We start from the raw sequence: 15,033 nt of genomic DNA, 5'->3' as shown, positions 1-15,033 counted from the left end.
AATGTTCCATTGCCAGATCTATATATTTCTCAGACATATTTCTCCACCTCACAAGAAATGCAATCTGTGGATAACCATGTTCTGAAATATATAGCATATATATGTAAAAAAAGTGTATACTGTGTAGATACACAGTGAGAAATTGTGCAAAATTAAAAGATTAAATGGCACCACAAACTTGGATACCCATAGAACACTATATACGCGCACAAAAATAGAGAAATCTTGAAATTTTGGAATTCTATTAACTGCAGTATTGCATAACTTGCATGCTGCAATATGAAAATAAACTCAAAATGCTCAAAAATTAAATGTGAAGCTTGCAATGTTAAAAGTCAAGTTTCGTTGGATACTAAATAGTAAAAATAATTTAAAGCAATGCAGGAGACCTTTTATATTAAAATATACTTATAATTGTGAAGGAATGACAAAGCTAACAAGTATAGTCTGACAATAATTGGTCATAGTAAATTCATATATTCAGTAAGGCACACGTGCGCCAAACAACCTAAAGTCACAATCCAAAGTAACGACCATTAGAAAATAACCATCGATAGCAGTTTTCCTACGAAAAATGTGCTGTTCGATTGGGGTGTCCAACCAAACCCTTGACAGAAACAGCCAACGCATAAGTTAAAACTCACTCAAGGAATAACTAGAAACTTTGACACACAGGTGGGAGATTAATAACAAACGCTCGGTTCAACAACTGATGCTACGTGTGTGCGAGAAACGGAAATCAGAACAATTGCAGAGAACTACAAAGATAATGGGAACAAGAAGCTTTGTCCTGATGCAAGAAAGATGACAAGCAAGCAGGAAGCTGGGGCCAGCAGAAGTCGAGCGCCTATCTGATGTGCTATTGCTGTAGGCTGCTTGTAAAGATCAGCTATTCTGCCCCGTCCGTCTTTTTTCCCCCTACCTAGGCTTGCCAGACCAAGCGCCGTAATGCGCTGAACCGCACCGTGCTGCGCTAAGCAGAGAACCACCTCCCCCACTTCTATTCCCTCCTCCACCCAGTTTATGTATGCGCACCGCCGATTGAAGCGATCCGAATAACGGAGAAACTGGGAGCGCACGCCCGTCAGCCAGCAGCGCGACGCCGCCTTGTACTGACGCATTGCAGGTACAGCCCAACCAATCAGCGCTGCCACAGAGGGACCCGAGCTGCCACCGCCACGCGGGCTGCATCTGCCTCCGCGGGGGCAGAAGAAAATAATCCCCTCCCAAAACGGGGATAACTCGGGGTGGAGAATGAGGGCGGCTGGCGTGACTAAATCACCGGTTCATTCTAAAGGTTGGGGGATGGGGAAATTTGCTTTTAAGCCTCCCGGAGATGGGATGGGGGTGGGGCCAAGGACCTTTTTCATGCTGATGGGGTGAGAAAGGGAGGGGCGATCCGCGGAGAGCGCGGTGGGCGTGGCCAAGCGGAGGGATACGGTAGCACAGCGGTGTTAAGCAGTCGCTGTGAGCGGGGTGTTTATAGTCAGTGGTGGCCAGGGAGGAGAGGACTTCAGCCTTGGTTCAGGCGATCGGCAGCCAGTTCAAAACGGTGCAAAAATGGTGAGTGCCGTTTCACCTTCCACTGGATCTTCCTAAGGAGTCGACTGGATTTATTCTTTGCTCTTCTGGCACGTTTATTTTCCACCACCCCACATACACACACCACTGCTCTCCGCTGGATGAGACGGCAGGTGGAATTTTGGATTGGTTTTATTCCCCCACTATCGGGAGAATGGAACAGGGTGGCCGAGAACCGGTGCAGCGTGGCCCACTTAGCCGTTGCGCCGCCCTCAAACACCCGATTAAGGCTTTTATTTTAGTTTTTTTTTCCTCAGTTTTAGTCTGCTCGGGGGGGGATGGGTGGGAGAAGTCGTAGTATATCCGGCAATGGTAGTGGTTTCTTTTCCTCGCCCCTTTCTCTCGCTCTAGGGTGATGAAGGAGAAGGTTGTCACTTTTTTCTATCGCCCCTTCTTTCTTCCGTCCTCCGAAATATGTTCAATCATTCCCTCCCGCTCAGTCTTTTGTCTGGCGGTGACCTCACCTGATTCCGCGCTGCCCTTTTTGTTTTCTCTCTCTCCCGCTGAGCCCGGATTCCTCTCGCCGCCTCCGCCCCTTTGGCGTTTGAAGCCGCTGATTTGAAGCGGCGGCGGTTTGGACCGTTAGCGTCTCGCGGCCAGGGTTTGGGGGGGGGGGCGTGGGCAGGTAGCGCGAGCCCGCGCGGTAACCGCTGCCGAGGAGGAGGAGGGGGTGCACGTGAGGCGAGCGGGGCCACTTCCTCCCCCACCCCCACCGATCCTCGGGTGTCGAAGGTTTAATAGCTGCCAGCTCGGGGGGGGGGGGGGGGGAAGAGAGGATGGAGAATGGAGAGCGTTGCCTGCCTCCCGGCCGGAGATGGCCGATTTTAAATTATCGGCACTTCCGGCTGGAGGCGCGCAGTGCAGTAAGAGGAGAGCAAACTGCAGGCTCTAGGATGGGAGAGTCTCTCCTCAACGAGTGCCACTTGCCGATGGCGCTCTCTACCCGTTGGCGACAACTGGGATTTGAAAGCTGTCGCCGTCTTTAACTTGCTCTTCCGCGTTGGTTTTTTTTTCTTTTCTTTTTAAGCTGTATCGGGGGAGGTATTGTGCCTATAGGCGTTGTACACCCTGTGACATTTTTCCGCTCCCGATTTAATTTTCTTGCTGAAAAACTGTCGTTTTTTTTCCCATTGGAGCGGAAACTCAATGGTTTTACGGTGGGATCGCCCGCATTGAGGTTTTGTGGAATTTGAGCCCTTCCCCTGCTACTGCTGCTTTTGGTTTATCGTTTTTTAATCCCTCGCCCAATTATTGGCTGCTTGTCCTTTTGGATTTTTGACTTGTGTGGATGCACAATGAAAGAACCACTTGCATTCAATATTACTGAATCAGGCGGCATCTCAACTGAGGTTTTAAATCAATGTCGATATTGCCCATAGCTTGGTCGAATCAGTTTTTTTTAAAATGCTGTTTATCTTTACATGTAGCCATTAAATCTTCAGTTTCATTACAAACATTTCTTTGTAACCACTTTTAAATAGAAGTGAGGGCCAGTAATGGGTTTTACTTGAAGTATAGTGTTCACCTGTAATACTGGCTTCAGCTTGCAATAAACTTGGTGTCCCAGAAATGTATTAGTTTTAATGTTGCTGGCAAGGCGTTGCCATTTAAGGTGGTTTGCTTGGTGTGAAACTGGAGTGCTTTTAAGGCAGTGTAATTTGTCTTGAGACTTATGCAAGCCCTCTGGTAAGATTGCTTCAGCATCAATGATTCTTATAAACGTGATACTTTTTTAAAAAAAGATTGAATGGAACTTTAGTCCAGTTCTGAAAATGAATCATTTTGGCCTGGTTGTGACTTCACCAGTTGATTTTATGGCCTGATGTATGAATGGTGCCTAATCTGTAACTGTCTACATTTTTAGGCTGATCAACTAACAGAAGAGCAAATTGCTGGTAAGTGTATTAAATATTAACACTAAATATGCAGTTGTTCTGTTTTGAAGATCCCTTTTTATTTAAGGAAAGCATACCAGAGCATGTGGGTGAAAGCCCTAGCAGTTTAAATACTAAAGGAATTTGTACATTAATTCCTTGTGGTCTGAAAATTACAGTATGCAGAAATCTAGTGGAGGGAGTGCACGAAAGTTGTGGAGCTGGACCTTGATTTAAGCTAAATTGATAAGCAGGTTACTTGGAGAAGGTCGTGGTGGATTAATTCAAAATTGCAAGCTCTCAATTAAATTGGACCACTTTATGTATTGTGCACTTTTGAACTTAGCTGTACTAAGTCATAGGTGATAGCAAAGTACAGTAGAAGGGAGATGAATTATTGAAGCATGATTTACACTTCTGATAACATAAGTTGCTATCTTTAAAGTTCAAGTACATCCAGAATTCTTGAAATGTATTGGTATTACCTGAATTTTTTTTTTCTCTGGTAGAACTCTCTCATCCTCTAAGGAAAGAGCATTGAGATGGTGCTGCACTTAACTTCTGACTTGTATTGCCATTTTAATTAGCAGAAACCTTGTTTGTACTTATTACGATTCATAGTGTGCTACAGGGTTATACTCTGGTCACTTGATTTGGCACAACTGTCAAAATTGTGTAGTTGCCAAAGTTAGATTTAGATTGGCAGTACTAATTTTTTTGAAGCTGGGATTTTTAATATTTTTTTACATTCAAATGATTTTAAGATCTAGGAAATGTCCACTTTATTGACTCATCAACTAGTGATGCTTATCTCCAACCATGTCCTTGTGCCATTGGTTAAAGTGACACTTGAAACTCTAGTTTAGTTTAGGGTAACTAACTTTGAGCTAAATGCTTTAACATGACAATCCAAATATGTTTGGCGCTTACTACGTAAGCGTGCCTCTTCACAAAGCTAAATTTTTCCTTTTTCCTCTCGCTGTAGAGTTCAAAGAGGCCTTTTCACTCTTCGACAAAGATGGGGATGGCACCATAACAACAAAGGAGCTTGGAACAGTGATGAGATCTCTAGGCCAGAATCCAACTGAGGCAGAACTACAGGATATGATTAATGAGGTTGATGCTGATGGTAAGGAGTAAAAACTTTGTGTACCAGGTGTTTTCATTGTTGTGCATCTGTTTTTACTAACTCCTGATTTTTTGGCAGGAAATGGAACAATTGACTTTCCAGAATTTCTGACAATGATGGCAAGAAAAATGAAAGATACAGATAGTGAGGAAGAAATCAGAGAAGCATTCAGAGTGTTTGATAAGGTATGGTGAACATACTATTTCTGATTTAAATACTTGACACTGTTTGCTGGGATACAAATTTTCCTCCAATAGTGAATAGAATATTGCATTTCACTATCTGGATCAGTTCAGGGCAATTTGTCCCAGGAACCTTGGCAAGGCCAGTGTTTCACAGCCTCAGTGTGACTTCCATATAATTTTGGTCTCATTCATAACAGTATCAAATCTGAATCATTTTACTGCAGTCCTAGGGTCAGTATAAACTGGATTAGATTGCTTCACATCAGATCACTGAAGCTAGTGAATATAGACTGTTAATGGAGGCTAAATTTACATTCTGGCTTTTGAATGGAAAACTTTTCCACCACCTGAGGATATTCCAAAACACTGTACCCAGTGCCTACAATGAAGAGTGTAGTAGCCAATTTGTCATCAGCAATTGCATTTCATGGCCAGTGATAAGAACCAGAAACTTGGAATTTTGGAGGATAATATTGGCCAGTGGGCAAGCTCCTGAATCATACTGAATGATCTGTACGTCTTTTGTGGACAAGACTTTCACTTCAGCTTACAGCTGAAAGTGCTGCCTCAAGTATATTGCTATCATAGTGTTATTTGGTGCAGGTCAGTCTACATTGCGCTGGCCCAGTCCAGACTAGAATGCACTCTGTTCTAACTTTGAGGCATGTTGCCACTATCATGGTTTAAATATTGTCTACCCTGTGAGCTACTTCACTTCATCTTGTGACTCTTTGGTTGTCATGTTAACTTTTTTATCATGAGTTGAGCTTGAAAGTTAAAATCTTGTCACTTAATTTTGACCTGCAGGATGGTAATGGTTACATCAGTGCTGCAGAACTTCGTCATGTAATGACAAACCTTGGAGAAAAATTGACAGATGAAGAAGTTGATGAAATGATCAGAGAAGCAGATATTGATGGTGATGGTCAAGTGAACTATGAAGGTAGGCTTCCTGCTATTCAAAAAGTTGCCATTTTTTAAATCTATTTGTACGAAAGTTTTTGTTTTATCCCCAGGTCTACAGCACTAAATTATTCCATCTTAAACTTTGACTGGAGAGGCTTCTAAATTTAAGCTTTCAATTCTTCCTCAATTTGTTGGTATTCAAAGACTTGGGACAAGTTGTCAATGACACATTCCTGTGTATGTTTTTGTTGAATGTCCTTGCTGATGGAATGTCTGCTGTTTAGTGTTAACAGGTTTGCCAGAAGTCTACAACTTCATGTAACCATTGCTGGGTGTCCTGACCCAAAGAATATTTTTCACATCCATATGTTTAACATAGATTTAAGAATGTAATATTACTAATTTCAACTAAATATGAAGCTCATTTGGAGCAATCATAGATTTTTAGTGTTAGGCAAATTTTGATCTGAGGGCTTGACCAAATGGGTTATGACTAATGTTTATGTTCCTTTGTTTGGCATGGATGTAGAATTCGAATGCCATTCATTTGTGATTTTAACTCTACAAATGAACACTGAAAAGCTTTGAATTTTATAAATAGCCCATGTTTGTAATTAATCAAAAAACTTTCATGTGTGTTTAAAAACATGCTTATGAATTAAGTTGAGAATCAAACTAAATTTTAGAATGGGTCTTTTCAGGTAGTAGTGATAAATTTACAAGGGTGTTACTGAGAGGTTTGGATTTTAAAAATGAATTAGCCTTAATTTAGGGGCAGTGCATCTTGTTTCTTAGTCCACCATTTAAACTATCTAAAATTTACTGAGTGGACTGTTTCTTGATAAGCATCAACTTTTAGACCAGTCTTATCACCACCTTAATGGTTGACTAGTTTCTCCTCTGAATTTAATGAACCCTTACATTTCATGTAATGGCCTTGATGTTTTGGCTTGCTTTATTTGGTATATAGCTCAAATGTCAATATCTTGACAACCAAGTTGGATGGCTCCCCATGTCTAAAAGATAAACTGTAATTTGAATCTGAAATAGCTTGTGGTTTTAAGATGGACTATAAATGGGAGGAGGAATACTTGGTATTCAAAGGCCGTGGGTTTAGCATAAATATCCGATCTAATAAGCATAGTTTACTCCAACTTAAAGCCTTGTCTAGAGACAGTTGTCTAATGTATTGCTTTCAGGAAACTAAGGTAGGGTCCCAGTTTAACAGTTTCTTTTTTTTATTCCAGAGTTCGTACAAATGATGACTGCAAAGTGAAGATCTTGTACAGAAAACCTTTTAATTTTCTTGTAAAAAAACATTGTTTATTTGCCTTTCCTTTGTTTGTAATTTCTGTAATGTTTCTCTCCTGCCCCAACTGTCTAAAACATATGCATGTATAGTGGGTAGAGTTACAGTCCATGTTTTCCTTCAATATCTTGTCATTGTTTCTTTTTGCATTTGAGACAAGACTTTGGTGTAACAAAAGTTGCATGTGGCTTTATCTTGAAGTGCATCCAAGCTCTTCTACACATTCAAAGCTACATAAGGACTTGTGGTTTAACGAGGGATCATCTGGGTATGCTGCTGTGAGGACATGGCTGACTATCAGCATGTGTTGCATTGCTGTTTAAATGCAGAGTTTTCACTCTGCCTGGAGTAAGGACAGAGCCTAAAATTTCTCAGCATTGCACTATAGCAAAACGGGTGTATCATCCAGGTACTCGTACACTAAAACTTTTTTTGTATTTGCTGTTCCATTTCAAGGAAGCATTCTTGTTTTCTTACTGTGCTCTTTCAAAATTTTGTTTAGCCACTTAGTTCTTTCTGAAATCTGCTTTGGCACTGACATGCCTGAAATCCATTCCAAGTTGTATATTTTTTTCCAATAAAACAATTTACCCAAAATAGCTGTTTTGTTTTGTAGTTGATATTTGTTTCTGATGTAGCAGACAATAGACTTGGAGACTATAAATTTTGTACCAGATCTTCAGGCAAATGTGATCAGTTCTTGTGTCCGATCAGTCAATCAAATCCTTTAATGTTTTGGCTCCTAACATTTAGCTCCTCTTGGTTCAGTTTTATGCTAATACTCATGTTGTGGATATCAATGCTTCAGTGCATCTTAAATATTGAAAGAACTGCAGTTAATCAAACAAGCAGAAAAGCTCAGCAGGTCTGGCAGCATCTGGAGAGATCAGGTGACCCTTCCTCAGAACTGCAGAATCCCTCAGGAAGGGTCACCTGATCCAAATATTAACTGATTTCTCCCATGCATTTTGGGAAACTGAATAAAGCAATCTTTTTGGTTGCTTATTTGCTTACATTCACTCTTGCATGAAACTGGAGAAATCTCATTTTGAATGAAGTGGCAATATGAACAGTTGCAAAATCTTTGGGTAAAGGCTAACATTTTTGCATCTAGTATTGCTAAATTATTACTTGAAATAGGTTGAGTTTGCATTTTTACAGTTTGAATCATTCCTTGTGATTACTTTCATGCTGGTCTGCCTTAAGCTTTTGCGGAAATGCTCAGGTAAATTTTGTCTGTTGACAGTTCTCTCATGCAAAATGTAGAACTGCTGCTTGATGAAACATTTCAATCTTGCAATACATCTTCAGAGTAAATAGTACCCCTGTTGCATGATTCTAGGGTGTTACCCATTATAAGGATGAAGTGCTGTATAAGGGATTTGGTAGATGGAGGCCCATATGACCTAGGAAAGTACTCAGTATTCTGCTTTTGGGTCTTTGGAAAAAAAGTCTTTTAAAACAAAAACTATAAAGGACCATTTTTGTCATAGCTACAAAAAAAATTGCTTCAACACCATTTCAGGCTGCTACGTAGTATCAGCTTCATTCAAACTGTTTACCACAAGCTTTCTAGAAAGCACCTTTCTCTCCAAACACTGGCTTTGTCTGTATGCATTATCTCCTTTTTAATTTAAAAAAAAAACTAAAACATTTTAAAAGCTACAGCACTCAAATTCCTATCTTCAACTCCCAAGTCAGTATAAGTTGATCTTTCCTTATTGCTGGAGACTTCAAATGTTAAATTTATCCATGGTTTAAAGATGGTCCAAATGCAAAATCCACACTTCTAAAGTGAAGTTTGGGAAATCTAATACGCAAGAAGATTTGAGTGGTAATATTGCTAATTCTTGCCCAAAAGAGAATGAAGTTACTTTACCTGAGCATTTCAACATAATACAGAACTTGTCTTGCCTCAAGATCAACAAGCTTAAGTGATCACAATCTGAAATAGTGTACTGTAAAGGCATTGACTCTTCAATTAAATTTGAAGAATCCATTTTTAAGCAAATGACTAAATGCTTATCAAATTTTGCAATAGCCCTTTGTGCCTCAATTTTCTAGAATGAATTGGCCACTTTTTATTCTCATCCCAGTTTTTCAAATTCAATTCTCATTTGGTAGCCTTTTCCAGTAGAGCATTCCAGATTGAAACTTGCTCAAAGTTTGTGAGAAGATTTGTAGCTCGGGAGCTCGTTGTTGTGGTTCTGTTCGCCGGGCTGGGAATTTGTTGCAGACGTTTCGTCCCCTGTCTAGGTGACATCACAGGAGGCTCCCAAGCACTGAGGAAGTGCTTCTGTGATCTTTCCGGAGGAAGCTCCCAAGCAATGAGGATGTCACCTAGACGGGACGAAACGTCTGCAACACAAATTTCCAGCTCGGCAAACTGAAACTTGCTATGTATCTCTCTATTGTAATAACTGTGTAAAACATTTCTTGTCTGTTCTGTTCAAACCCCTCAATTTGAATACTAAATTTTCTTCCTTTTCCCTTCTAAGGCACTTCTACACTCTGCCCCTCTGAGGTATAGCTACAGGTAAAGACACTAACTGGTGTCCAAGATGTCTAGAAGTGGCTACTGCTCTCTAGCTGAGAACTAACCACTGCTTTTATGACTATGTAGTATAATATATGTTGGTACTCTCTGATTCTTTGTAGACTCAGGCAGTGCTTTTGTTTCATCAACAAATTGCTGGGAAGGTTCAACAGGTTTGGCAGCATTTGAGGAGAAGCCATTTAACACTTCTGGTCCAGTGACCCTTGAACTCCATTGTACCCAAGACATTAACTCTGATTTCTCAACAGATGTTGCCAGTCCTGCTGAGCTTTTCCAGCAATTTTTGTTTGACTTCCAGCATCTGTAGTTCTTTCAATTTTCATATGATTCATCAACCTGTTATCCAAGTTTTTATGAAGCCCTAGGTTTGTTGGAGTCCTCCTCAATACATGACTTTTGTATTTTTGCTTCCCTTTCAAATGCACTTTCCTGTTTCTATTTAATATTTTAAAGCCCATTCATTTGGAGTTCTGCTAATGTGCACAAGCAAAAGCATTCTGTCGTTGGTATAAGTTTGTAAGTCACTGCATGTGAAATTTGTAATATTGCACTGTTTGATGCATTTGGGAACTTTAACAACTTCAATCTGGAGAAAGTAACTTTTGTAATATACTCCAATGATTTTATTAGCAAATGAATGTTTAGAATATATAAATAATACTGCTTATGAACTTGTTCAGTACAATTTCACTGGGTGAATTTGTCTACTTCATTTGGGTTGTGCTCATTTTGTATCTTTTTTTTTAAACCTTGCTGTTTTATAAAAAGTGCCTGGTCTCCCAGGAGCCAATCACTGGGAATAGCATTTGTGCTAGTTTTAAGGTTAATTATAGCCATTCTTGGATCATAAGGTTTTTTAAAAAAAATCCCTGGTTACAAGTGCTGTTCTGGTGACTGGAGTGCAAATTTTGGAAACCCTGTTTTCTTTCCATTACAGAGAGTGCACTAACTTTGTGGTAACTAAAAAAAAAAAAATAATCATAGCGCACCTCTGCTCTACCCTTCCTTCTGTCCACTTTTCTCTTTCCCTACCTTCTCTCTTCTTTCTTTCTCTTCCCTCTTTCCCTCTCTCTTTTTGCCCCCCGCCCCCCTGTGCGTGCGCACACACCCCTTGTGCAAGGTAACTATTAGCCTTACCTCAACTAATTTTAATTTAGTTATCAAATTTGTTGACTATCCAATACTCTGTATTGAGTTTTGCTTATATGGGAATAAGTACTGAGGTCATTGTATCAATTTTAACATTATTGGCATAATCTTACAAGGCAGTGAAACATTGAATTGGTTCATTGTTAAATTACATAGTTTTGTTTGAAATGTTTTTTAAAACAGCATTAAATATATTGTAGATGCTGGAAGTCTGAAGTTGGTGGAAAATACTAAAATAATAAGCAATTAGGCCTAGTAATCATGCCTTCCCCGATACAGTTACAGCATTGCATTTTCTGTGATTTTAAAGATAATGACTGGCTGACTGGAAACTTGGCTGTTTTGTGTTTGTGAAGCTTGTTTCACCGTCATGTGGTCCAGCTGTCTCTTCCTTCCAATATCTCTATTTTTCCCATGATGAATTACTGTGGGAAACATTGGGTATTCATAAATGGAAATTAAATTACTTGTATAACACTAGCCTTTTACCTGTTCTTGACCAAATCCTTTGTAGGTAGTATATGGAGCTTGTTTTGGAAAATAGCTGGTGACTTTCCAGCTAGAACTCTTGTAGCAATCCACGTCCCAAAATAGCGATCACGTTGGTAGAAGTTTTGGTCGATTATTGAGCAAAACCCATTCCAAGCTGTTTTTAATCAATGATGGACCTAGATTCTTCACCTCCATGTGAATTATTTCTCTTTCGAAAAATGGCTTCTCTGGTACTCTAGCAGTCCCACAACGTTGCACTTGAAATGTTGTGTTTTGTCTTGAGCTACAAACTTTTGACTCGACAGAATTGTCTCCTGTTTAGAATGAGCAACATTTTTTTGGAAGGAAACAGCCTTTTCAATGTTTTGGTGACTTTATTTTTCCTCTGACCGAGACCACCTCTTGCGTGCTTAAGTTGGAGGTGTGTTTTTATATCAGTTTGCCTGCATAAATTAATCCCAGAAGTACCACGTATATCGTGTGATGAAATTTAGAAAATTGGTAACTGCTAGCTTATTCCTGAATTCATTTCAGCGAGAAGAATGCAGTTTCAGAAGAGGTGGAATGGAAACATGATCTTTGGACCCGAACTCTCCAAGTTGCTGATAAACTTTACATTTGTTCCACGTGAAACAAATAAGGAAACACCAAAGCATCGCAATTTTAAGTTTTTCGATATTTTGGACGTATTCGAAATTTGTTGACTAAATATCCTCGGGGGGGACAAAAAACTTGCGTAAACCTTAGCAGGAAGAAGCGATGCTAGTGCATTTTACTGGTGGCTGAGTGCAGATTGTCACAAGGATCTGGAGTTTTATCTGGTTCACAGGGAAAGGGACTGCGAGCAGAAGTAATTGGCGACGAAAAAAAATCTGCAAGCTTACGTCACAGTGGCTTATCACTGAACGCAATAAGTTAATTTTGGTCATGTTAAAGGCCATACTTCATTTCAAACGTTTTTTGCCACGATTTTAAAGGCTGTGTTCACTTTCTCTTTGAGAGCAATTTTAATTTTGATCGACAGTATCCCTTACAATGGTTTTGGTTTAAAAAGGAGAGTTCGACAAAGGATGTTCCGAAGTTAGAAGTATATTTGAAACAACGAAAAATCTGAAGTCCTAATATGGCTACAAGTGTTGCCAACCTTGCTACCGAGACAATAGCAAGGAAAAAACACGGTTTACCCAACAAATCGGAAATAAGATCCAACGTGAGGGAAATCAGTAACGCTAAAAAGAATCGCAATAGCAAGGTAGTGGGGGCAAGAAAGTTTAGCTGTTGGACTATGTATTTTTAAGTTACTTGTGCAATAACGCATTTTGTTTGCTGAGTTAACTAACGGTCAACCTATTTTACGCTATTCTAGCAAAAGAATAAATCCTCAGCCGAGCAAGCATCAACTAGGGGAGGGTGGTGTCAAGAGAATGTCAAAGTAAGTGTAGATTATACAATAGAAATAAGTAGGAAATCTAGCAGCTAACAAAAAAGTCGTTATTATAACTCAACTAAAAGCTATGATCTTTTGCTTATTTTAATTTAGATATGTGCAGCAAGGATCGGTGCTGGGTCCACTAATTTTCATCATTTATATAAATGATTTGGATGTGAGCGTAAGAGGTATAGTTAGTAAGTTTGCAGATGACACCAAAATTGGAGGTATAGTGAACAGCGAAGAGGGTTACCTCAGATTACAATGGGATCTTGATCAGATGGGCCAATGGGCTGAGAAATGGCAGATGGAGTTTAATTTAGATAAAAATGTGAGGTGCTTCATTTTGGGAAAGCAAATCTTAGCAGGATGTATACACTTAATGGTAAGGTCCTTGGGAATGTTGCTGAACAAAGAGACCTTCGAGTGCAGGTTCATAGCTCCTTGAAAGTGGAGTCGCAAGTAGATAGGATAGTAAAGAAGGTGTTTCCTTTATTGGTCAGAGTATTGAGTACAGGAGTTGGGAGGTAATGTTGTGGCAATACAGGACATTGGACGGGTATATGAATTGGAAGGGTTTGGAGGGATATGGGCTAGATACTGGCAGTTGGGACTAGATTGGGTTGGGATATCTGGTCGACATGGATGAGTTGGGTCTGTTTCTGGTCTGTCTCTATGACTCTTATGTATTTTTATTTTAATGTAGCTGGAATTGGAGAAAAGATTCACATGTTGCAGGATAGCTTATAGCCCATAGTGAAATAGGACAATACTATTACAGTAGATTCTTTTATAAAATTATACACTCAAGGGGCAGCTTTGCCATTGGGAATTTGGTCTCCATAAGCTTCCATCTATCCAACATTTTAAAGGATTTATTCTTATCATTTGGAATTGATAGTGTACTAGATATGACCTCTAGTGTGGAGACAGGCAAGCTTAAGTGTTTGGAATTTTGATGGACTTAACAGTATTGATTAGATGTTTAGACTTTGATTTTGTTCCTTTTGTTAGTGTTTTTAATCCTTCTGCAAGCAGTCCTAAGCTTATGTTTATGGGTTTGCCTGTACTCGTTTTATATCTAATCAATGAATGGTTAACTTTAAATGCAGCCTCTTGCAACCATAACTGAATATTGGTGTCTTTTGCATAGGCCTTGATTTTTAAAAATATATCTTTTTTTGGAGATTTGGTGAGATGAAATCAGAACCAAATTAAGCTAGTATGTATAACAAGAAGTCAATAGAGATATGACTGAACTAAAAGTGTTCACTCAGTAAATTTTGATTTGGTATTTGTACAATATAGTGAACACATTATGCTTTGTCATATCACTGGATCGCCTTGCTTGGCTGGAACAAATTGCCTCCCACATTCTAATCTTAAGTTTTGTTTTAAAGTTTGAACTTGCAGCTTTGTAAGAAACAACCGCAAGTGAGATTCCACCCTGTTTCTATTTCTCTTTATTCATAACCAGATGGAAAACTCCGTGATATCACTCCCAACTTGGAATCAAAATCAAGGATATCCGAACACAATAGAGTGATGTGCTTTTTTGATTACATGACTAAAATCAATAAGTATCATTAGCATTAGGAGAACAACTTCCAATACTTCCTCTCATTAAAAGCTATCTTGATTTTATACAATGGTTGCCCAGCTGCATTTTGCTTTTAAAAATGTAATTGAAATGTAATTATTGTACAAATGCTTCCTGTAGAAAATGTTCACAATAAGTAAACAAAAATAAAAAGTGACAAGCTCCATTCAACTTGAGACAAATTTATCTAAATTTTTGAAATCTTGCTGTTCAGGAGTATTTAAAATCTGCTGGTTGGTCATGGTTGTGAGCACAGCTTCTATCTCTTCCTGGCCATGAGATTGCATCAATATATTTATCATTTGACGACCAAAGTTATTTTGTAGAATTGCTCATTATAGCAGAACATGTATTAAAAACTTAATGGTTCTCCTTAAATCAATATTTTAAGTTTATTCTTCCTCATTATGCTGGAAGTGACGAAGACCTCAAAAATAATGTGACAAAACTTTGTTTGTAAACATCTGCTCTTCATATTGCAAGTCGTAGTGAAACATTACTTTTGAATGACAGACGATTGGAGCTACCTCATGAGATTTGGGGGCATCCTTTTCAAACCTGCTTTGTCGGCCTACTGATTGTGCTCTTATTGCCTCTGGAGAGTGTTGCCAAGGCATATGTTAATCTATAATGTGAAACTGGTATGTATTAAGATGCATCTGCCTGGCGCATTTATTACTAGTTGCATGTGATTTTATTTTTGCTTCAGGCTACATTTACTTATCTTGCTCTCAATTTTGCCCAGGTTTGGATGAGACATACTTCATACTGTTTCATTATGATGTCAAAGAAAATCGCTCTCACATTCTCTCTCTCTCTCTC

General features: G+C 39.2%; 1 protein-coding gene and 1 long non-coding RNA gene across 3 annotated transcripts; both read left to right on the top strand.

Moving 5' to 3' along the window:
* Window positions 1-1,438: 1,438 nt before the first annotated feature.
* On the top strand, window positions 1,439-7,583 carry LOC122547342 (calmodulin-1). The gene is made up of 6 exons (XM_043685980.1): window positions 1,439-1,563; window positions 3,446-3,476; window positions 4,441-4,584; window positions 4,663-4,769; window positions 5,577-5,712; window positions 6,923-7,583. Exons 1-6 carry the CDS (start codon window positions 1,561-1,563, stop codon window positions 6,949-6,951), a joined length of 450 nt encoding a protein of 149 aa, XP_043541915.1. The 5' UTR covers window positions 1,439-1,560; the 3' UTR covers window positions 6,952-7,583.
* Window positions 7,584-9,295: 1,712 nt separating this feature from the next.
* Window positions 9,296-14,387, top strand: LOC122547343. 2 transcript variants are annotated; one of them, XR_006310977.1, is made up of 3 exons: window positions 9,296-9,520; window positions 11,717-12,614; window positions 14,089-14,387. It is a non-coding gene; the product is annotated as an uncharacterized LOC122547343 (long non-coding RNA). The 2 variants fall into 2 exon arrangements; XR_006310976.1 differs by lacking the exon at window positions 9,296-9,520 and having other exon boundaries at window positions 9,527-12,614.
* Window positions 14,388-15,033: the final 646 nt, after the last annotated feature.

Source organism: Chiloscyllium plagiosum, unplaced genomic scaffold (genome assembly GCF_004010195.1).
Source record: "Chiloscyllium plagiosum isolate BGI_BamShark_2017 unplaced genomic scaffold, ASM401019v2 scaf_14811, whole genome shotgun sequence".
NCBI lineage: Eukaryota > Metazoa > Chordata > Chondrichthyes > Orectolobiformes > Hemiscylliidae > Chiloscyllium > Chiloscyllium plagiosum.
Note: the sequence above shows the minus strand (reverse complement) of the source record. Positions and strands in the feature narration are given on the sequence as shown.

What these genes read in the sequence shown, in the direction of transcription:
- LOC122547342 (XM_043685980.1), top strand. An exon ending in AACAGAAGAGCAAATTGCTG is followed by an intron (nt 3,477 to 4,440) that starts GTAAGTGTATTA and finishes CTCTCGCTGTAG; the next exon opens with AGTTCAAAGAGGCCTTTTCA. An exon ending in TGGTCAAGTGAACTATGAAG is followed by an intron (nt 5,713 to 6,922) that starts GTAGGCTTCCTG and finishes TTTTTATTCCAG; the next exon opens with AGTTCGTACAAATGATGACT.